Source organism: Erpetoichthys calabaricus, chromosome 9 (genome assembly GCF_900747795.2).
Source record: "Erpetoichthys calabaricus chromosome 9, fErpCal1.3, whole genome shotgun sequence".
Taxonomy (NCBI): Eukaryota; Metazoa; Chordata; class Cladistia; order Polypteriformes; family Polypteridae; genus Erpetoichthys; species Erpetoichthys calabaricus.
In genome coordinates this window covers 177,730,603-177,754,907 of record NC_041402.2, presented here as the reverse complement: position 1 = coordinate 177,754,907, position 24,305 = coordinate 177,730,603, and the positions used below count along the sequence as shown (strand labels likewise).

General features: G+C 43.9%; 1 protein-coding gene across 1 annotated transcript in view; it reads right to left on the bottom strand.

Annotated features, from left to right (window-relative positions):
• Positions 1-7,650: 7,650 nt before the first annotated feature.
• The window catches only part of LOC114656864 (hepatocyte cell adhesion molecule-like), a 21,691-nt gene continuing 5,036 nt past the window's right edge, over positions 7,651-24,305 (bottom strand). The window contains exons 2-9 of the mRNA XM_028808452.2: positions 18,146-18,481; positions 15,599-15,862; positions 10,520-10,639; positions 10,314-10,334; positions 10,131-10,172; positions 9,974-10,012; positions 9,849-9,883; positions 7,651-9,537 (exon numbers count right to left, since the gene is read on the bottom strand). Of these exons, the coding sequence (XP_028664285.2) occupies positions 9,073-9,537; positions 9,849-9,883; positions 9,974-10,012; positions 10,131-10,172; positions 10,314-10,334; positions 10,520-10,639; positions 15,599-15,862; positions 18,146-18,481 (1,322 nt within the window). The 3' untranslated portion in view covers positions 7,651-9,072. The remainder of the gene's footprint in view (positions 9,538-9,848; positions 9,884-9,973; positions 10,013-10,130; positions 10,173-10,313; positions 10,335-10,519; positions 10,640-15,598; positions 15,863-18,145; positions 18,482-24,305) is intronic.

Below are 24,305 nucleotides of genomic sequence, written 5' to 3'. Positions count from 1 at the left end.
AGCAACACAATTTTCATATAAAATGTTGTCATTTGTAAATCACTATGTTGCCGAGCTGACACGATATGTCAGCGCATCCGCCATATTGCGAGTAGCAAAAGTGCCATTTAAACTAATACAGGTAGACGTGGAAACCAGGTTTTCTGATGAAAAAACAATAACGTTTAAAACAGGATCATTTACATAAAACAGATTTTGGCGAATCATTAAAACTAAATTATTTATATCCATTTATACACAAATAATGGCAAAATCGACAACGACAAACCCTGAGATGTAAACCAGGGTATTTTCCACGGGGCCACCAAAGCGATTTGGCAAGTAGCTATGGTCATTCACAATTGCAGGGATATTTGCAAAAGGGGATGGAAGCACTCCTGCTGCTGCTGCTGCTGGTGTAGAGGACATCTCAACAGCAGACAGGGAGACAGTCTTATTCTGTGCTGCCACGCTTCCAGATGTGCTTGGAGAGGCACCACACTGAACCATGAGATGACGGAAAATGGCCTCAAACTGACCAGCTGAAGGGTTGTTATTCCAGCCCCCTAAAACACACATGCACCACTTTTACAGATCTTTACTCTTTTTCAGTTGAATTTCTTGAGAAAGAAAAAAAAACTGCACTGCTAGTAACAGTTTGGCTTCATAAATTGTACAAAGTGATAGATTTACATGCTTGTCTGTCTGTCCCCACAAAGTCAATCAATCACAGCTGTCAGTCTGAGGATATTATAAAGATAATGCAATTACCATGGTAACACAGCATATGAATGCCTAGCTTTCCTAACCCTAACCCTAACCCTAACCCTAATGGCCAAATATAACCAAAACAATTGTTCAGCCTTACCTATGAAATGTAATCCCCTGGGATCTGGTTTGGAGCATACAGCGGTTTGTACAATCCCAAGCAGCACATGTGTGAGGCATCTTTATCCACTACTTCACTCCATAGCAGTGCCACTTGCAATATGGCGGCGACATTGACGTACAATGCTGCTGGTCATGCGGCGTCTACCTATATATGTCTATGGTCTTGCAGACGATGTTAGTGTGAAAGGTGTGTCGCTACCCGATCTGCGTGCCTGCCCGATTCGGGCCCACATGCGTATTGGAAGCCTAACATACCGGTAAAAGTATTCACTCATGCCTTAAACAGATTGGGCAGCGCCGTAAAGTGTGCGATGACGTAGCTGTTCAATACACGCGCACATCGGGCCGGCATCACAGAGAAATGTGAGTTGTTTGGTTATTGTGGAATAAAAGTCTATCCTTTTTTATTGTACATCTGCCCCTCTTACTACACAATCGGCCCCAGTTAGTCCTGAGCCACTAGCAGGCCATCTGGTCTGGTATTCAGCTTGTGACACAAAATACACAGAAAAAACACATATTAATGAGAAAATAATAAAAATACAAATACATCTAAACGTATTATAATTATAAAAATCACCCTGCTGTCCAGCTAATGAAATGAGGTCAGTTAGAAATAAAATGACAGACTGATTGGGATACTGCAGCCACAGGGGGTCTCCAGGACTGAGTTTGGGACTCAATGGTTAGATTAGGTTAGGTTAGACGAGAATTTTGAGAGAACACGTGCATTTCAGTCACATACATATCACTTACACTAAATACATTACACAGAATATTACACAACTCCCTGTAATCAGAATAATAAGTTTAATGTCACTGTGCTCTGTACAAAAATCCACTCACATGTACAGGCCAGGCCAAAGTTAGCACACAGGGGTTCTCAGCATTTAGAACTGCTAGGCAAGCATTTGAAGAGCAAAAGGTACAACTACGAAAATGGGCATTGTACTATTTCTGTATGTTAGAGATGAAATTGAATCCTCTCCTGGCCTTGTTTGGAACCTAAGTAAGGGCCTGCACGTAGAAACGACAGAATAAAAGACTTGGACAGCAGCCAAATACTTTGAAGTCGCCAGACGGATGGGTGATTACGTCATCCGTCCTGAAAATCCTTTTAGCGCAGCAGCGAAAATGACAAACTATACACAAAGTCTTGTCATTACTTCCTTGTCTGTTATGCCGCATAAATTGTAATTAAAGACAGCTCAGTTATTTTCTCTTATGTGATTTTTTACCGGCGTATCACTATGGGAGGGATATCGCCTTTTACATTATATCTATATAGTTTCGGGTTACTTAAAACGCCACAATTAAAAAGAACTTATTCCAACTAGGGAGCTAGCGAAGTGTGTGTGTCTGTCTGTCCGGCCTGGAAGTGAGAGGTGGAGTCGGTGTAAGGGCTCCACCTGCGAGGATGCACAAGCGATGCAAGCACATTGGCAAAACAAAACCTTCGAAGAAAGAGTCACTCGCTTAGCGGCTGTGGAAAGCATATCCCCTGACACAGACAGACAGACACCAGAATGTCCAAAAGCACAATCCTTTATTTTTCCTTAGCACCACAATGCCTTATCCCAACAACTCTCTTCCTCTCTCTCTCTCTCTCTCTTGCTTTTTCTCCTCTTCTTCTTCTGACCTCCATTCCCCTCCTCACAAGCTCCATCTCCTTCCTCCCAACTCCGGCTCATCTACTGGAGGGAGGCAGCCCCTTTTATACTGACCCGGATGGTACTCCCCTTGACGACACTTCCTGGTGTGGCGGAAGTGTCAAGAGAGTACCTGGAAGCACTCCGGGTGCCCCTGGGATTTCTTCCGGCAGCACTTCCTGTGTGTGGCGGAAGTGCTGCCATCCAGGATTTCATAACCGTCTGGGCGCCCCCTGGTGGTGGCCATGTCCTCCGGTAGGGATGAGCGTCCCAGCTCCGTTCAAGTGGCCCACAAGCAGACCCAGGCGGCTGCCCTCTCGTGGCCCAGGGGAAGTATCGTCCCACTTGGGGACCATCAAGGTGTCCCGGCTGGGTAGGGTCCCCAGCCATCTGGGACACAGCTAATGCACAAGCGAGGTGAGCACATAGGCAAAATGGTATCCCTTTTACTTTTCCTCCCGCCACTAATAAACAATAGCTGTGAGCACGTCGGCAAAGCAAAACCTCCGAAAAAAGACAGTCGCTTAGCCACTAATGCAGTGTGAGCACATCAGCAAAACGAAACTTCCTAGGAGAGAGATGCCCGAGCAGTTCCTTTCAATTACCTGACATCTCTACATTACAGTTTTTTTTTCTAACAATCTCAATAGTTTCTAGTAGCACGGGCTTACACAGCTAGTTATTTAATAATTTAATTGATAGTGGGACTAATAACAATTTGTACCTGTTCAACATACAGGCTGGTAACCTTTATCTCTTGCCTGAAGGCATTAGCTCATACACCTTATAAAGAATATGAGTTGGATCACCATTTATTTTACGGCCCTGACTCCACACTGTCTCCTCAAAAATCTCTTGGAGAGAGGATGGGGACAGTATGCCAATTATTTTACCTGCTCTTCTGATTAAATTTTGGAGTTGTGATCCAAGTTTCACAGTCAGATTACCAAATCATATTATAATACCACTAATCATTTAGCCCGTTACAATAATGGGCGCTAGAACAGTAGTGCATAAACATTAGTAGGAACAGTCTGTATTAAATGGCAAGGGACTTTGACCTCATTCTTTTTGTTGGTCGTATTTTTCTTTCTTTCAGCCTTTCTTTTGTTGATGTTTACTTGCTGAGCTGACCGTTCTTCGTGGGCTGCCGCCATGTATTGTGTGTCTTTAATTTTGTGTGACAGTAATACTGTCCGCTGGCTTGTACGTCCATAATATACCTTTAATTTTCTCTGGCGGTAATACAGGCTTCTATGTGGCTGTAATATGACTCACTATATTGTGTACCTTTAATTTCCTCTCGCAGTAATACTGGTTTGTATTTCCGTAAAACGCCTGTAACTTTCTCTGACAGTAATACTGTATTGCGCATCGCACCATGCCCCGCACATGCGCACTTCACCAGAAGACACACAGACACGGACACCTGGACGCACACAGGGATTTTATTAAAGAGGATAACGAATAGCTACTCTGTAAAATATTAACATAATATTTTTGTTCACTCCATGGACCCTACGCCTTTGCAAGAAGTGCAGGCGTTGATCAGCCCTAGAACAGACATACTCCACATGGTGCTTAGTAAAACGTTGAATGCGTAAGCAGAGGTGACAAACTCCTTTCACTCTTCTTCTTCTCCTTTCTTTTCACTCTTCCAGCTAAACTGCCAACCTGCTCGGCCGTCAGCCTGCTGCTCCACAGCTCCCCCTGGCTGCTGGTTCTTCTGATCGCCGTCCAGCTCATGCCAGCCGGAGGTCCCATCTCTCTCTGAAGCCCAGGCGGGGTGAAGACACGCCTTCTGTGAAGGGAGCTGACGGAACGTGCATGTGCGCATTTCTACCCGCGGCGTTGCCTTGTCGTCGACTGTTTTGTGTTTCTTTTTTATTCCCTTTTTTTTAAAATGTATTTCTTTTCTGCCCGTTTTATTTTTTCCTTCGCCCAGGAATGGCTGCGCTGATGTCAGTCTGTCAAGGAGAAAAAAAAAATTCAAGCATCCTCTGGCCCCGTGAGTGAGCCGTGAGGGGCACAGCTGTTATTTGTCTTTAAAATGGAAACTTTTTTGTAGGCTTTTTGTTTTTTTTATAGCTTATTTTATCACTTTTGGGGTTCAAGAAAAGCCGGTTAGAATGCAGTATTAGGCTCCGTTACGTATCAGGTGTCTCCTGGAGTAGCACAGGCCAAAAATGTTCAGGGTGATGGAGCCCAGGACATGGGTAGATCCTGCAGTTCCCCCCCCTAGTGTCTAAGAGTGTTGTGAGGGCTGACAAGATGGCTCATCTGCCTGGAAATCTCCAAAAGCAGGTAACAAATTGGGAGGGCCGAGGGATATGGTAAAGTAGACGGGTGCCTGCTCCAGTGCCCCCATGAGAGGGAAGCTTTAGCGCATGACGTTCGCGGGATGCCCACATGTGAGGAGAGCTTCATTCAGAGTCACAGAGGGTGTGGCAAGAGGAGGCAGTGGGGCCCCAAATCTCGCAAAACCCTTACCACATGGCAGCGTGCAAAGGGAGTCTTATAATTCCTACTCTTATCATTTGGAATGAAATCGTCTTATTTTTCCTTGACAGACTGCAAACCGCTTTCGTCTGTGCTGACGGAATTCCGCATCAAAGCATTTAGTGCTCAGGTATAAGCTCACTGTCCCCAACGTCCTGATCTCAATAATACAAAATCTAATGGTACAGGTATCTAGCACCTAATCTGCAAAGGCTTAAACTAAATAATTGTTGTGAAAAATCTTTAATAAAGTGATTGTCCCCAATGTGTGCTACACCTTTGCTTTTTGATGGGGTCTCGGAAACACCTGCACCCTCTCACTATCTGCCTGCAGTTTCCAGGTCATCCACTTTTGAATCTTCATCCACAATGAATCAAAGAGGACCCACCTTAGAACTTTGTAGAAGGAGAACAAGCATCCGAGATGAGACAGGAAGAAATTCATTACCCGGACGGGAGGCCAGTGAGACGACACAGAAGGATTGGCAGGCAGAACAAATGAATAACTTTGTACCCAGCTGGTGTAAGTTAATGGAGGGACCAGCAGAAGCCGAGAGTCAGGAGTGGTTCCGTCCCCCATATGAGGACCACTGCCACAGTGTGAATGTTGGATTGTGTGAATTGGCTCTGTGATAGGCCAGTGTCTCATCTCAACTATTATAAACATCAACCCCTGTGCAACCCCAAATGGCCTGATCCTTTTATTTTAAATCTGACTGTGATAACCCAGGTCTCCCAGGACATTAACAGTCATACAGCAAGTGAGGACGTCGCATCAGTTTCTTGGTGCAAAACCCTGCAAAGATTCAGGTGCAGATGAATGTGCATAAGCAAAATCCATCCATCCATCCATTTTCCAACCCGCTGAATCCGAACACAGGGTCATGGGGGTCTGCTGGAGCCAATCCCAGCCAACACAGGGCACAAGGCAGGAACCAATCCCGGGCAGGGTGCCAACCCACCGCAGATAAGCAAAATGTCACAGCAAATGAAAATCTTCCATAAATAAATAAAGAAATAAAGTTAAAATCCTCAGAGTGATTATTCAAATAATCAATCCACATTCAAAACATATGAACAGAGAAACTCAGAAAACAGAGGACCCACCTCTTCAGGGTCCCTCCAGACACATGCCCCGCTAACTCCCTCGCTGACAGCTTCTGTCCTCTGATTCACAGGAAAGACCCCAGCAACTTGCATACAGCCACTGTTGCTCCAAAAAAAAAAACAAAAGGAAGCTCCCCAAACAGAACTCAAAATCCTGATTATAACACAAACTGACACCGAAAACACTAGAAACAAACTCGCTAAATCACTAATTGAAAGGGTTAGAGTCCATAATCTTGGACAACCCAGAAGGGCCTGATGCTGACCTCTATGCCATTTCTACATTGGCCTTATGTGTTGCACACTTCCCGTTGTTCCTACATGTCAGTCTGGTTAGCAACTGCTAACAAAAAAAACACAAAATGGTGGTATGTACAGTAATAGAAACAAACTGACATCGCACAAGAACCAATTGAACATTATATAAACTGCTCAAAAAAATTAAAGGAACTCTTTGAAAACACATCAGATCTCAATGGAAAAAAAATCCTGCTGGCTATCTCTACTGATATGGACTGATATGGTGATGTGTTAGGAATGAAAGGATGGAAATGAAAATGATCAACCTACAGGGGGCTGAATTCAAAGACACCCCGAAAATTTTCCCAAAAGGAAAAATGATGTGGCAGGCAGACAGGCGAATCTATTTGGCCAAAATTTCATTGCAGTAACACCAAATCGTACTCAGTAGTTTGTATGCCCCCATGTGCTTGTATGCGTGCCTGACAACGTCCCAGATCTGGACCAGGGCATCACTGAGCTCCTGGACAGTCTGAGGCATCGGATGGACCAAAACATAATGTCACACCCAGAGGTGTTCTGTTGGATTGAGGTCAGGGAAGTGAGCTTGGTTTGGGTTTTGGGCAGTTAATGGTATCAATTCCTTCACCCTCCAGGAACTGCCTGCATACTCTCGCCACATGAGGCCGGGCATTGCCGTGCACCAGGAGGAACCCAGGAGCCACTGCACCAGCCTAGGGTCTGACAATGGGTCCAAGGATTACATCCCAATACCTAATGGCAGTCAAGGTGCCGTTGTCTAGCCTGTAGAGGTCTGTGCGTCCCTCCATGGATAGGCCTCCCCAGATCATCACTGACCCACCAGCAAACCGGTCATGCTGAACGATGTTACAGGCAGCATAACGTTCTCCACGGTTTCTCCAGACCCTTTCATGTCTGTCACATGTGCTCAGGGTGAACCTGCTCTCATCGGTGAAAAGCACAGGGCGCCAGTGGTGGACATGCCAATTCTGGTATTCTATGGCAAATGCCAATCAAGCTCCACGGTGCCGGGCAGTGAGCACAGGACCCACTAGAGGACATCGGGCCCTCAGGCCACCCTCATGAAGTCTGTTTCTGATTGTCTGGTCATTCACACCAGTGGCCTGCCAGTGCTAATCCTGTTCCAACTGGTCCTGCTGGTGGGTTAAGGACCTTCTACAAGGGGTCTTGTCCAGCTCTCCTAGAGTAACTGCCTGTCTCCTGGAATCTCCTCCATTCCCTTGAGATTGTGCTGGGAGACACAGCAAACCTTCTGGCAAAATTTATGTGCCATCCTGGAGAAGTAGGACTACCTGTGCCACCTCTATAGGGTCCAGGTATCACCTCATGCTACCAGTAGTGACGCTGACCGTAGCCGAATGTAAAAGTCTGTCAGGTAATAGATATGGCTTCTGGTTCTTTAATAAACTTTATAGTTAACATGCACCTCAGCTATGGAGGAGGAACCCTCTTTGTGCCAGTCTGTCTGGTTTTATGTGCCCTGAGTTCCTGTGCCATCCTGTCTGTGTGTCAGTCTCTCTGGTGAGATTCGCACTCCTGTTCCAGGAGCAATTTCTAAGTTCCATCCTTTCACCTTTAGTTGAATGAAACCCTTCAGCATGGCAGATTGTCTCCTTAGACACATATACACTCTCTCCTGGCACAGGAGCACTTCTCTTTGCGCTAGCCTGTGTAGTGGCACAATTCTGATTATAAGGAACCTATTTTTAGCAGCATCCTGTTTGGTAACATGGACCAAGTTCTAGGCTAAACCTTCTAGGAGCCAGTCTGTGTACCCATTCTCTCAGGTATCTCTCTTATGTGCCAGTCTCTCTGGTAATATATGCCTTAGTTCCTATGCAAGCCTGTCATGTTACATGCACCACACCTCCAAGTAAAAATCTCTGTGTGCCAAAGTGCCTGGTAAAATTTACTGCAAATGCTTCAGGTTCACCTATTTGTGCCAATCTGACGAAAACATTTTGTGTGCCTCACTTGGTGGTAACAGACATTGGAGCATCCTGGAGATTTCTCCCTAATCCAGCTCTGAAGGAATCATTCTATTCCTTTAAACCATATGCCCCCATCCCTTTGGTAAACCCCTATGTGTGCCACTCTATCTAATAAACATTGGTGGAGCAAGCCGGTCCAAGAATATGCAGCTCGAGGTGAATCCTGGTGAAAACCTCTGTGTGCAGTATATTTATTTTGGGGCCCACACACCTCTCTATCCCTTTTCTTTGGGTGGCTTCAGGTCCCCCCACTGTTTGCAGGACCCTGAGCAGTCCCTTATGCTAAGAAGCACCCATTCATATGTGTCCACAGTCCCTAATCCTGTCCAATAAGTCCAATATTCCAGGTGACAAAGAAATGCTGTGATTAACATTGTGCTTATAAAATGTGCGCAGGTCCATTGTGGAGGGTCCTTTTGTGCCATCTTTGCTAAGCCTGAGGAGAGAGTGTGATGTGGAGAGACAGAAGTAAGCAAACATCTTTGAAGCTGTGTTGGTTCCAGCACATGCCCAGATGGTGCCAGCTAGCATCAAAGCACTTGTTTGTTTAATTTCTTTGTGTTTTCACAAACAGTTAGAAACACAGGAACACCATTTTTTGTGAATCATATATTCGCCCAAAGATGTGTCGCCTTTTCTCTTATCCTGAATCTGTCCGCTGGCACGGCTAGGCTTTAATGACCATTGTAATACAAGTCATTGATCCTTTGGTACGAGCTGTCCCTGGCTGCACTGAGGCTACTTGCAGGGTTCTCATTGGGTGCTGGCTCACTTGATGAAGGCTGATTAGAGAGATCATCATTAATGTATTCATGATGGAGATCCTGACGGGATACTTTTTTCCAGTTGTGGACTTTAAGAGGGTTCTGATTGGCTACAACATTGTCCCTTACAGTATTCTGATTGGCTGCATCTCTGAGTCCTTTAGCAGGAAGCTCCTGATTGGCTGCTGGCTCATTAGGCTCCTGTGCATAAACAGCCTGATTCTCATAAATGTGGGTGACATCTTGAGAGGCAAGTCTTTCAGTGACAGCATTGGCACCGCCGGCATCAGGCAATATGGCATTCCTCTTTGGGGGTTGAATAAAATCCACGTAGGACAAGAGGCGCTCCTGAGAAAGTTGGGATGGAATGGTCTCCTAAAAGAAAGACAAAACATCACAGTGAGGCTGCTTTCAGAGCTCATCCACAAGGTGTGGGCGCCATGCTGCATATTCTGAGAAGCAGGACTGTTTCTTTGCCCTGAGCAGTATACTTATTTTGAGCACCCCCACACATCTTTATCCCTTTTCTTTGGATGGCTGCAGGACCCCCTACTGTTTGCAGGACCCCAAGCAGTCCCTTATCCTAAGAAGCAACCCTGCCAAAAAGGTGCAACACTCACCATAAACTTCCTTCCTCAAACCCACCCATTGCACTTTCCATCCTTTCCTTGTGCCACTTGTATTACCTGAGCTCTTGAAGGTTCATCAAGTGGACGAAGCTCTACAAGGAGAAGACACAGAAGTTAGTGAGGTAAACCCAGGGCCCCAAACTGGCATCAGCAGGTAGTCCTGTAAGTCCAGAATGTCTTACCCAGAATTTCATACACAGAAGAATCTCCCCTGTCCTGTCCTGTTGGAAAACACAACAGAAATCTATCTGTCCAAGTGTCCCAATACCCCTAAAGACCCTCACCTGGCATCATGCTGGTAAAGTCATCCAATATTATTAATAAGCATGCAGAGTGTACCTCTTCCATTTGGCATCCATCTATGTCTTTCCACACAAAGCTCTGAGGGCAAAAGAAGGATGACAAGCAGACTGTCACACCAACATACACACACATTTAGGCTCCAACATGCACATTCACACGGCCCCGGATGCTGACACCCACACTCACGCACACCAGTAGCCATCCCCTTCATCCACTCACCTCTGATGAACTGCAGGGCTTCTGCCTTTCCAAAGGAGAGAAACAAGGAGAAGGTTTTCATTAGGTTACACTGACCAACAGAACTGAGACCACCAGTGTGACCTTCCACTACCAGACGTGGAATCAGCAGACCACAGCTGGCCAAGATCAATGTCACGGCAGACTCGGTGACACTGAGAGAGGTAGCAGAACTGGGACACTCTTACCCTCCTGATGTTTCCTGATGTAGCAGATTATGACACACAGACCCCCGAGGCAGAGCAGTCCAGCCAATCCACTTAGGAGGTAGTTGTAGAACCACGTGGGGCACACTGGGGAATCTCCAGCTGTGCCAAAATGTAGAAAAAATGGACACTGGTGAGGAGTCAAAGGATAAGCGAAGAGTCAGCCACAAGGAGAGACCACCAAACACGTCTGTGAGTAGAAAGTGGTCCGAAGGGCAGAGGTGGACAAGAGGTGGTCAACACTTAAACAGGAATGGGCTGAAACTGAGCCTTGAAGGCAGAAAGAGAGCAACTAGAAAAACCTCAGAGTTCTATTTTTGAATTGTATTTCTTCTGGAGGCCATCTTGTATGCCTTGTTCCAGTTGCCACGGTAACCTTTCCCTCAGTTAGTGGGTGTGGCCTGAAGGCTCCTCACCTGCTTGTAACTGCAACATTTAGGTTTAAATAGCTGCCCACTTAACCATGTCTTTATCTCTCTACTATAAAAGAAAATCTTGAGACAAGACGAGACTATTGCCAAGAGATTTTTTTCAAGTCCCGCCCTCCTCTCCACCATTTCCAGTTAACGGCTTTTGTCAGACACAGTTCCTGCACTCTCAGTTCTTATAAATATTTACGTTTTCCTCACTTTAAGTTCCCAATAAAAGAAGACTTCTTATGTCCAAATCTTAATGAAGAATTTCATCCCCAACGGTTATCAACAGAAGAAATGAGTACACGGGCAATCCTAGCACCGAGAAACAATGAAGTCAAACGAATAAATGTGAAAATTTTCGATCGGTTACACAGCCAATTGGTTCAATGTGTATCAATAGACTGTTCTGAGACAGTTGGTGGTGATGGTATGGAAAATGAAAACATCAGCTTACAATATCCTGTAGAATATCTACAACCATTAACACTATCTGGTCTTCCACCGGCCGAATTACTGTTGAAAGAAGGACGTGTCGTAACGTTACTGTGTAATTTATGTCTGAGTGATGGGCTATGCAATGGGAGAAGATTAGTTGTATTCAAAATTGGTCAAACAACTCTGACATGTAAAATTTTAATAGGCGAAGAGAGATAATGTAGTAGAACTTCAGGGGATAACATTAGACACCTGTTGTGATGTGAGATTTTACAAATAACTTGATGAATATTTTGTATGTCTTTATTTGTAACTTAGGCAAATGGGAATGGGTTTGTTTGAATTTTACGACAGGATTTGGGGGATGTGTCTTGAACAAGTTTGCCAAGTGTTTCTTTGCTAAAGTCATTTCTACCCCACCCCGCAAGTAGGCTAAGGTGTACTTTAACATATGGTTTGGGGGCAGATGTTAAGATGTTCTATTCCTCCATTGGTCTGAAGTATGGCTGTTTGGAATTGGCTTGGATCAGAAGCTTTCAAGTACCATGATGTCCTACTAGCTCTAGGGGTTGGACAGAGAATCTATAAATGTATGTGTTTAACCTCACAATCTCTCTCTTACTAACCAATATCTGAAAGAAGCATCTCTCTTGCTAACCTGTGACGATGAAAACAACACAATGAAGAGCACAGCTCAGCAGCCATTTTGAACAGACATGTGGCTGAAAGCTGAGCACCAATGATGCCTTAACTAGAGACATTTAAGTAACTACAAGTCTGTGTGCCGCCTGAACTACATATCATCATTAATCAGGTTGTATGGTTGCCAATATTCAAATGTACTTTGCATTTTGTTATTATTTATGAATATTATCAATAATACATTATCTTATGTGTAACTTAACTTCTGCTTGTATTTTTACTACATCTAATTGCCTGAGGTTATAGATATAGAAGGGAAGGTGGGGATACGTTATATACAGTACAATAATACCTTGTAAACAGTGGTAAGTCTGTGAGATTAGGCATTCTAAGGCTACATATTAATAATACAATAAGGGAAAGAAATGCAATATATATTACTCTACCAAGACAAAACAACACCAAAGGAGATCTTGATATGCAATTCATATTAAAACGTTTACAGTATCCAATTAGAACAGCTTCTGCTATGACAATTAACAAATCACAGGGACAAACAATCGAAAAAGTCGGTTTATTTATTAGAGAGAAAGAAACGATATTTACTCACAGGCAGTTATACGTTGCATTGTCACGAAGTAACTCCAAACAAAATTCAAAGCCATATTGATGAAAAGTTTATTCCAAATATTGTTTTTACTGACGTTATACAGTAAAAATGTAAGTTTAAAAAGTATTTGCGTGTTAATTTCAAAGCCAAACAGAACAAAAACGTATAATGCAACGAAAAACTCTAACAAAACATGAAACATAATTTTCTTTCAATTTATTACATTTTACTATGGGGCGGCACGGTGGTGCAGTGGGTAGCGCTGCTGCCTTGCAGTTGGGAGACCTGGGGACCTGGGTTCGCTTCCCGGGTCCTCCCTGCGTGGAGTCTGCATGTTTTCCCCGTGTCTGTGTGGGTTTCCTCCCACAGTCCAAAGACATGCTGGTTAGGTGGATTGGCGATTCTAAATTGGCCCGGGTGTGTTTGTGTGTATCCTGCGGTGGGTTGGCACCCTGCCCGGGATTGGTTCCTGCCCTGTGTTGGCTGGGATTGGCTCCAGCAGACCTCCGTGACCCTGTGTTCAGATTCAGCGGGTTAGAAAATGGATGGATGTTTTACTATTTTTCACTATGGTTAATTACTTGCTGTAATGTAAAATAGTTAGGTGTTTATGCATATGTAACAATTCCCATGAAAATAACAATCTGTTTAAATTGTACATCGTTTCCCATACGTGAGCGGCAGAGCCACGAATTGGCTAGTGCTTAGTGCCCACACGGGGGTTGGCAAGCGAAGAGAGCAGGGGGCAGAGCCCCCTAGTCTTCTATAAATATTTCTTGCCTTCTAAATTAATCTTTGGGTTCCTAAATTTGTCCTGTTGACTGTTATGTTTGCAATATGTACATTTTACGACAGTCTGTTTTGTTTGCCATAAAGTATTTGGGGTTAGAGGGTGAGTTTTTCTGTCAAGATTAGTCGTTCGGAAATAAACGCCTTTGTGAGAGAAACTGCACCTGTACGCTCTCGTGTTGTATGCAACACTGACCTCGATTTTCATCTTGTTCTTTAGCTTCATTGCTTTGGCACTTTTTGATCTCTCAGACCCTATGTGAATTTCCCCTTGGGATTAATAAAGTATCTATCTATCTATCTATCTATCTATCTATCTATCTATCTATCTATCTATCTATCTATCTATCTATCTATCTATCTATCTATTTCTACTTCGTGTCTCTCACCGGCTTTACCCAGACATTACTGTTGAACTCTTCCAATGGGCTGACTTCTTTCAGACATGGAGAAAAGTCTTTCCTTTGTAGGATATTGGAACGAGTGCAGACAAGAGAATACTTCTGTTAATCAGCCCACCATCAGTGACCTGACAGCAGACGCCTCTTCTAAGCCTTAGGTCAGCGGTGATTGTGTTTAATCATCAAAGAGTGAGAGATTATGTTTCATCTGATTGCTGCCAGCTTTGGATAAACCACCCCAGAATTAAATAATCGTCCCCCGACAAGACTCTGATCAAGCCAGCTCTTTCTCAGAAGATTGGCCAAAGCTCATTTTAGCATTTGGCCCTTTCTTGGGGATAAGCCATTCTGGTTTAAGACCACCAGAGGCCCTTGGGTGATGTAATGAATAGAGCTCCCTAACAGAGATTCGACCATACATTCAATAATGCCGCATGTGAATACTTGGTCACTTCATGCAGCATGGGAAATCCCAATTGTGCTGAAGGCTTGAGGACGCTCAATCGTTTCATCGAGCTTGTCGGGTCATACTTCATGATTTTGTCACGCAGTCTTACTTAGACTTAGACTTAGTTCCTCCTGCGCCAGGTGGCACATTGAGCATCAAGCGATCACTAGCAGCGGCGGCCTCTGTTTCATCTCATGCCAAGCTGACTGCATGAAGGTCTTTGAGAAAGGTGCACCAACAGGTTTTTTTCAGTCGTCCTAGCTTCCATTTCTCATGCAGTGGCATCCACAGCATGGCTACCTTTGGTTGGCATTCTGAGGGCAAGCGAACTGGTTTAGTGTGACTTGTCTTGGGCTTAACAGCAATATATATGTAGGGGCTGGGACCCAATTTGGCCAACTTGGAAAATTCTAGGGCATTCTCCGCGAACGCATGTCTGTGTTCTTAGCTACAATCCACCCAATATTTGTAATTACCGTATATACTTGCGGATAAGTTCTCCCATGTATAAGTCGAGTCTTGATTTTCTTGTATACTTTCCAGTATTTTATAGTGTCGGTTGTATAAGTCGAATGTGGAAGACTCACGCTATTGGTCCAAGAGATTATGATATGCTAATGCCCACCTGAGAGAGTAACCACGGAGCACATGGCCTTTTTATTTCCACATATTGTGCCTACGTGACCACACGGTAATACCTAAACTAGTCTGAAGCAACGTTTGCACTGATTTGTGTTTTTTTGTATCTCACACCCTCATACACCTTTATCGTAAGAGCATTCCTTATCTACGATGGAGCGTTCGATCAGAAGAAAATATGAAGCTGGTTTGAAATTAAAAGTCTTCAAAGTGGCAAAAGAAATTGGTAACTGTGCTGCTGCAATAAAATTCGATGTGTCTGAGAAACTGGTGCGAGATTGGAAGAAGCAAGAAGATATAAAAAACAAAAAAAATTAAGTGATGTATTTTTGAATGGGCGTATAAGTCAGGGTATGATTTATTGGATCGATTTTTCGGGTTTCAAGACCCGACTTATACACAAGTAAATACGGTAAACTATTCCTGTTACTGTATATAATTTTGACTTTGCTTGTTCACAAAGATCCTTGATCTTTGCTTTTAAGAGTATTAACATTGAGATGATGTAACCTTTTTCCTCCATGGACACATGTTGGAAGATTATCCTCTGATGAGGTCTCATGAGGTCTGATGAGGTCTGACGTCTGGAGGGAGGAGTGCAGAAATAAGGACTGACACTTCAGCACAACAAGAGACAGAGCGGGGACAGACAAGACAGACACCATTGTTACTTCCACTTACCTGTCAGTGTATGCCGGGTCTCCTGGTGGTCCAGTTGGTTGGCGGTCACACAGGTGTAGGAGACGCAGTCCCCCACAGTCATGTTCTTGATCTCGAGAGATGAGTTTTCTTGAGACAAGATGTGTCTGCCATCCCGAGGTAGGGACTTGTTGTCCTTCAACCACCAATAGGACAGTTCAGTCCTCTCCTCGGTCTGGCAAAACAGAGACAAGCCGGTCTGGGAGACATATGTAGACACTTTGATTTGAGTCCGAGGAATGGGTGCTGGCAAAGAGAGGATGGATAATAAGATGGCAGAAGTACAGCAGAACAGAACAGCACAATGTGTTGGCATAGCTCCTGGATTGGCACTGCTTTACTCCTCTTTGGCAGTCTGGCACCTGAACTGAGAGATTTTGAATGTATCGGGCCACAAGGCACATATGTGCATAATACAAATTAATACCACAGGCATGGCACATGAGCTGGCATCAGTTCATTTGGGTATACACACTGAAACACTGTCTGGCATATTTTCACTTCATTGTAGAAACTGGCACTAATTTACTAGCAACAAGGCTGATATTGCTTTAATTGAGTGCAGGCCCTGGCACATTAGCTGGCACAGCTTGATTGTAAGCATCTGGCTGATGTAGGAACATACACTGGCAAAACTTTACCATGCTGCAGTCATCGATTCATGAGTTGCTGAGGTTTCAGTTGAGAGCACAGGGTGGAAGGACTTCAACATATATAAATAGATGACACTGGCATTTAAGCTGGCAGTGCTAACTGTGGTACAGACATTGACACAGCTTTAATGGATCGAAAGTCGCTGACAGTTGAACATGACTTGGCAATACTTTTCCCTTGTACCAACACTGTCACTTGAGCTGGCATTTTTCATTTGTGAACACCAATTGGCATATCAGTAGGCCACACTTCATTGCAGACATATGCCAGTACTGGAACACAAGCTGGCCACATTTTAGTCTGAAACAGCCATTGGCACATGAGTACATACACTCTCACATCAGCTGGCTCTACATTAATGTTCATGCATGGCTGACAATGGCACCAATGTACTTCGGACGGAGTGGTGGCTCTGAGGCTAGGGATCTGCACTGGCAATCGGAAGGTTGCCGGTTCGAATCCCATAAATGCCAATAGGGACTCTGCTCTGTTGGGCCCTTCAGCAAGGTCCTTAACCTGCAATTGCTGAGCGCTTTGAGTAGTGAGAAAAGCGCTATATAAATGCAAAGAATTATTACTGTGGCACAGACCAGTTAAATTTCTTGAAAATAAATTGGCTGACTTTGGCATTCAAACTGGTAACATTTTAAAGGTGCCCAGACATTGCTAACCAGGCTGGAGCCACGTACACCTTTGTAGACACAAGTCATAAACAGGCACCATGTTACAATGTGTGACAGGTAGGGGGCGCCACTAAGCCCCAAGCCCTGGACACAACCAACACAAATACAGTCACGGGTTCAAAACTGAGGATTTTATTATACAAATACCTCACAAAGGTTTATTGAGAAGGTTCCACAAACACAATTCCCATCAAATTATTCTTCATTCACTTTGCTCTCCATCCACCTCCCTCCAGTGAGTGTTGCCTCCCTTCCTTCCTTCGTCCCGACTCTCGCTCCACCGGAGGAGGCTGGATGGCTTCCTTTGATGTCGGACCCAGGAGTACTTCCAGTGTCAGGGAATAGCCCAATGGAAGCCTGTCTGGGTCAAGTGCAAGCCCCAAAATACAAGGATCGTGAACCCCCGTGGCACCCCCTAGCAGCACCCATAGGACCCAGCAGGGCTGACACAAAGCACTACAACTCCCATCAAACCTTGTAGGTGTCCAAATGGTTGCTAAGGTCCTACGATGCTGCCATCTAGTGAATTGGGGATTAAAATGTTTCAAAATAAGATATGAAATGGGTGTGGATATATATGCCAGATAATACTGCTTGGCATTTACAAATGGTGCAGCCATTGGCACATGATGTGGCATGAAATCACTCATACTGATATATCAGGGGACAATCACTTTATCATTTTACAGACAGACGACTGCTACTGGCATATATGCTGGTACCACTTTCACTCTTTATAGATACTTGACTATTACTGCCACATGAGCTGGTACCACTTTGCTACAATTACATGATCTGGCACAGCTTTTCCTGATAGACTGATGAGAATGACATGTCTGACTTTTCCATCTGCACTACTCCATGACACTGACATTGTAATGTGACCTGGAACTACAGTTGGCACTGTAACATGGGCTGGCAGTGCCTCACTGGGACAGACATTACCATACAGGCTTTCAGGATGTTAATTAGTTACCGACTAGTAGCTGAAAAACCAACGTGATTGGTTTCTTTGAAAAACTGGCACCAATTTTTCACCTTGATATAGACTCTTCACCACCAGGCCTATGCAGAAATAGGCAGAAGATGCTTTGTCCACTTCATTTTTTAATTTACTCTCAATTACTATAAAATAACAGGCATGCTCTGCTGACAACTGATTGAGGAAAAGATGAAATCCACCCACACTCACCAATTATATGAAGGGAAATGCGTTCCATCTCCACCTGCCCATGGATTCTGGTCACTGAAACTTCATAAACTCCTTCATCTGAATATCTCAGGTTCATCAAGTTAATGGAACCATTGGGCATGTAACTGAGGCGCTGGCGGTACGGCTCGGACACCACGTGCTGCTTGTGTAGCTCATGTTGGACCATCCTTATCTTGGAGTCATTCTTCCTAAAGGACCACTGGATTGACAGCCGCTCTGAGTGAAGTGTTAGCGAGACTGGCAGGACAACGGAGCGGCCGAGAGTCCCAAAACGCTTGATGCCCTCCACAGTGACCTGTCTGGCCACCAGCACACCTGTGAAACACGAGGGGACAGCAGAGATCAGCAGCCAGCTTTCTAAAGCCCTAGAGGCTGTTCAGCAGGTCACCAAAGCATCGTGCGCTGCTTGACCCCTAGAGTACCAGCCCACCATAAGGTACACGGAAAGGATACGTTTTTTCTCTTTTTAATTGCATTTCTCTTTTGTTTTTGTTATTTTTTCCCTCATGAAGTGGTACAGTAGTACTAGATAGATAGATAGATAGATAGATAGATAGATAGATAGATAGATAGATAGATAGATAGATAGATAGATAGATAGATAGATAGATAGATAGATAGATAGATAGATAGATATGAAAGGCACTATATAATAGATAGTGTCACACACGTGCGCATGGGAGGCAGCTAAAGGGCTTGAGTGATGGCAGTTCTGAGATATGCTGGGAGGTGGCAGAGTGCACTGACTCTTTTTCTCTCTTGCCTGCAGACCATTCCCGGGAGATTCCACCTGGCTCTCGTGACATCATTTCCGGGACCGAGCCAATGGAAGGAGACCTTACTGGCTCCGGCCCCTCTGATGTCACGTTCGGGCACAAACCAATAGAGAACAAACACGTCCCTGATCCTTATGACCTCACTTCCTGTCTTCCCCTTTAAAACCCTGCCCCTTGTCCTAATTCCTCAGTCTTGTTTTGGACTCAATTGTATGCACACCAGTGCTGTTTATTTGCTTAAAAACGACTTTTGCAGCCAGGATACCAGATTATACAGGTGGCTGCCGCAAACCTTTATCTGAGTCTGTCTCGTCTTTATGACGATAGATAGATAGATAGATAGATAGATAGATAGATAGATAGATAGATAGATAGATAGATAGATAGATAGATAGATAGATAGATAGATAGATAGATAGATAGATAGATATGAAAGGCACTATATAATAGATAGATAGATAGATAGATAGATAGATAGATAGATAGATAGATAGATAGATAGATAGATAGATAGATATGAAAGGCACTATATAATAGATAGATAGATAGATAGATAGATAGATAGATAGATAGATAGATAGATAGATAGATAGATAGATAGATAGATAGATAGATAGATATGAAAGGCACTATATAATAGATAGATAGATAGATAGATAGATAGATAGATAGATAGATAGATAGATAGATAGATAGATAGATAGATAGATAGATAGATAGATATGAAAGGCACTATATAATAGATAGATAGATAGATAGATAGATAGATAGATAGATAGATAGATAGATAGATAGATAGATAGATAGATAGATAGATAGATAGATAGATATGAAAGGCACTATATCATAGATAGATAGATAGATAGATAGATAGATAGATAGATAGATAGATAGATAGATAGATAGATAGATAGATAGATATGAAAGGCACTATATCATAGATAGATAGATAGATAGATAGATAGATAGATAGATAGATAGATAGATAGATAGATAGATAGATAGATAGATAGATAGATAGATAGATAGATAGATAGATAGATAGATCGATCCCAGGGCCTGTTCATGCCAGTGTGGTGATGCTTACAGCTGAAGGCTTTATTTAATTCCTGGCTGACACTTCACCTGCTACTTTATAAATGATCAATCTTCAATATAAATATAGAACTATCACCTAGTGGTTGCCATCTTGCCAATGAAAATCAAAAATGTTTAGGAGTTAGATAGGTCCAAGTGCCCAGCCCACTCGATAGTCAGTTGCATTTTGCTTCAGTCATATCTAAAACACCAATCAGGAAGACGATGTACAAACTGGGGACCACTCAGGTTTAGGTGTCCTGCTTGTGGACTGACCACCCTGAAGAGTACACTGTCAAGATTTTGGTGAGCAGAGAAGGGCAGCCCCCTACCATGTTAACAGAATACAGGGCATATGCCCACCTCCTCAGGCCTGCCACTCTCCCAGTGGCATACGCTCACCGACTCAAGCATCTCATCATGCCTCAGATCTTTGTGGAAACTTCTGGTCTTTGTCAAGTGCTGGCCGGCTGTAGAATGTCAAGCCACAGAGAGGAGGCGGGCGCCCACTGACCTCATGAAGCTGATGGCTTTTGTTGTTTCTTGCTGCAAAATGCTTGGCTAACCTAATGTGAGGATTAGCATCATAAACGTTATTTTCCAGTGTACATTAACAGCAACTCCCGTAATGGAGATTAATGTGCGCAGAAAGGATGATAAAAGAACTGCATTAAAAGGACAGCACAAAATAAATAAAAAATGTTCATTTACCGATTGGCTCACTTTGGAGCTGCTTATTTGTAGTATTCTAGCATTTTGTGATTACTTGTCCGGTATAACAGCTGTGATAATGAGTCTAAACTGTTAAAAAGAAACAAACAGCTTTCTAACAGAAAGCATATGCAGTATATATACTCACTATGCAGCTTATTCATGTTGGTTCCTTCCCACTAGATGGCAGCCAACACAGGCTGGGATCCTCACACAGCTACCCACAGGGCATGCTGGGTATTGTAGCCCCATAGGACAGCAATTTTGGGTACTGTGGAGTCCGCCAGGGGGAGCTGTGGGGATTGAGAATCCCTACTCCTTTGGGCTTCTGCCTCACCCGGAAGTGCTTCAGAGCCACAGTCTCATGTCACCGGAATCACTCCCGGGGTGGGATAAAAGGAGCAGCCTCAGTTCAGTCTGGGAGCCAGAGTTGGGAGGAGGTGGACGAAGCTTGCTAGATTATCAACGGAGGCCAAGAGAGAGAGAAGGCTTAGTGATTCTGCTTTGGAGGAGGAATATTTATTGTGGCGTGAGAAACGCTTGCTGGAAAGACCTTCCCACAATAAAACCTTTGTGTTTGCTGAACTGAACTGAAGAGAATGCGGTGGAGGTCAAAGTGGAGGAGGATAGAAAAACTTAAAGATGATTTGAAGGAGAGGGTCTGAACAAGGAGGAGATGTAGAACTGAGCTGTTGTGAGAAGGGAAGAAGACGTTTTTAAATTCTGGTGTCTTTTAATTGTATGTTATGAATTCCTTGTTTGGTTTATTTTTTCACTAATTTAATTCTCTTCCTTCTGTGTTTTGTTAATTTCAATAACTTATTAAATGTTCAGATGTGGGATGAGATTGCCTGGGGACCTCATCCAGGTCTTCAAAATCCTAAAAAGGCATTGATAAAGCAGATCCAGTGGAATTCATTCAACTCAATGGTGAATCACATACTGGAGGACATCATGGAAATTAAGAGGAAGTTCACTTAGGACTGAAGCCAGGAGGCACCTCTTTATGACTCTGAGACAAACTACCGAGACTTGGAGTTGAAGCTGAAACCTTGACAACCTTTGAAGATGGATCTAGATGAGATATCAGGGCAGCTTAGCTATTAGTTAAATCACCGAGCTTGATGGACTAAAAGGCCGCCTCTCGTGCTTTTTCTGCTGTAACCAGGGGTCTCTAAGAAGCATGAAGATGTTATCCTTGCCATCACATAAGAAGACTGTTTTGGAACGCTATCACAGAAACCAATGAAGCTCTTGCCACCAAAGTCTCTGAACACAGAGAATTAAGTATCAGGCTACTGAATAGCAGAATAAAACAAATCTAGAGATTACTGTGATAATGTGAAAATACCGTGTAGAGACGTGATGGGTGGGCTGGAAAGCTTCTCAACAAGGAGGCCCACTAAGCCTCCAGGGGAGCTGCAAGATGACTGTAAATCATTTTAAAACTGCAGCCAAGTAATTCAATTGCTACAAATCAAGCTATAGAAGGGGTGTCACACTAATCTTTTTAAAGCAGACCCCTTCGGCAATTTTCAAAACGAGTTATGTGACGGTCCACAGTGCCTGCCAGAGACCCCCTTAAAGTGCGTTTCATGTGTATGTAGTTTAGCTGGATTACATTTACACCTGGCTTGACAAAACATCTCCAGGGTCAGGAGGGCAAATAAATATCAATGCCCACTGAGTTTGGAATGGCATCGCCAGCAACGCTCATACAAGTGTGACGGTGGAAAGAAAACGTCTGTGCGTTTCCTGTGCTGAGTGAGACTAACGCTGATCTCCGGGGGGATAACACAGGAGCTTCTGCAATAACTTAGGAAAAAAACGTCTGCGGTGACTAAATATGCGTTTTAAAAATTACTTCTGATTTTTTATTTTTAGTAATACATGGGAAAAGTGCTATATAATTATACAGGGTGAACACTCCTTGATTTTAAATGGTTATAAAATCAAAACTTATTGGAATATGTTTATAAATAAGATGACAGCAAATACATTAACTCAAAACATTGTTTGTTTTCCACAACTTACTGGGGTAGGTGACTACCTTTACAACAAGATGGGGCACCACCGCACTGGCATCTCGCTGTCCGTAATTTTCTCAACGAGCACCTGCCAAAGAGATGGATTGGTCGCTCTGGACAAAATGACCAGGTGTTCCTCAAGTGGCCCCCAAGATCGCCGGACATTACTGTTTGTGAATTTTTCCTTTGGGGGCACGTGAAAGACAGAGTGTACGTGACTCCGCTACCCGCAACTATGAATGATCTGCAGGAACGCATCACTGAAGCTCTAAACGTGATCACGCCGGAGATGCTTCGGAGAAAGTCTGGTCCGAGCTCGATTATCGCATCGGTGTTTGCCGAGTCGGCACGGTGGCGCAGTGGGTAGTGCTGCTGCCTTGCAGTTAGGAGACCTGGGTTCACTTCCTGGGTCTTCCCTGTGTGGAGTTTGCATGTTCTCCCCGTGTCTGTGTGGGTTTCCTCCGGGCGCTCCGGTATCCTCCCACAGTCCAAAGACATGCAGGTTAGGTGCATTGGCGATTCTAAATTGACGTTTGTGTGTGTCCTGCGGTGGGTTGGCACCCTGCCCGGGATTGGTTCCTGCCTTGTGCCCTGGGATTGGCTCCAGCAGACCCCCGTGACCCTGTGTTTGGATTCAGCAGGTTGGAAAATGGATGGATGCCGAGTAACAGGTGGGGCGCACATCGAGTGTATATGTAATCAACAGATACCATATGAAACTTTATGAGTTGAAGAAACTGTAACCTCAAAGGTGAAAGAATATTCCAAAAAATTTTGATTTTGTAACCATTTAAAATCAAGGAGGGCACCTGTATTATAGTTGGTTTAAAAAGTTATATATCCGTCAAGTGAGTAGTGAGAGTTTTTGTTGCTATCCAAAATATCTGCTGTGCCCCATTGTCCATCCATCCATCTTCCAACCCGCTGAATCTGAACACAGGGGTCTGCTGGAGCCAATTCCAGCCAACACAGGGCAGGAACCAATCCCAGGCAGGGTGCCAACCCACCGCAGGACACACACCAAGCACACATTAGGGCCAATTTAGAATCGCCAATCCACCTAACCTACATGTCTTTGGACTGTGGGAGGAAACCCACGCGGACACGGGGAGAACATGCAAACTCCACGCAGGGAGGACCCGGGAAGAGAACCCAGGTCCACAGGTCTCCCAACTGCGAGGCAGCAGCGCTACCCACTGCGCCACCGTGCCACCCTGTGCCCCATTGTAAGAGCTGAATTTGAACCCTGGTCCAATGTGCACCTGGCATGTGTCTGAGTCTCATATCCTTCTGAGCTTATGCTTCAAAGCTGATGCTGTTATTTTATTACTTACTATGATAAATGTATTTCTTATTATTTTATATAACCCCTTAAGAGAAAATGTTATATTTGTGGCATAACCATTCTTCTATACTACTATGTTTCCTGTTTTTGTACCAAGCTGGATCATAAAAAAATTACGCCATTGTTCTTTACTTTATGGAAAACAAGATGTACGTAGAGAAACTCACACATCTCCTAAAATAAAAATAAAAATAATACATTTA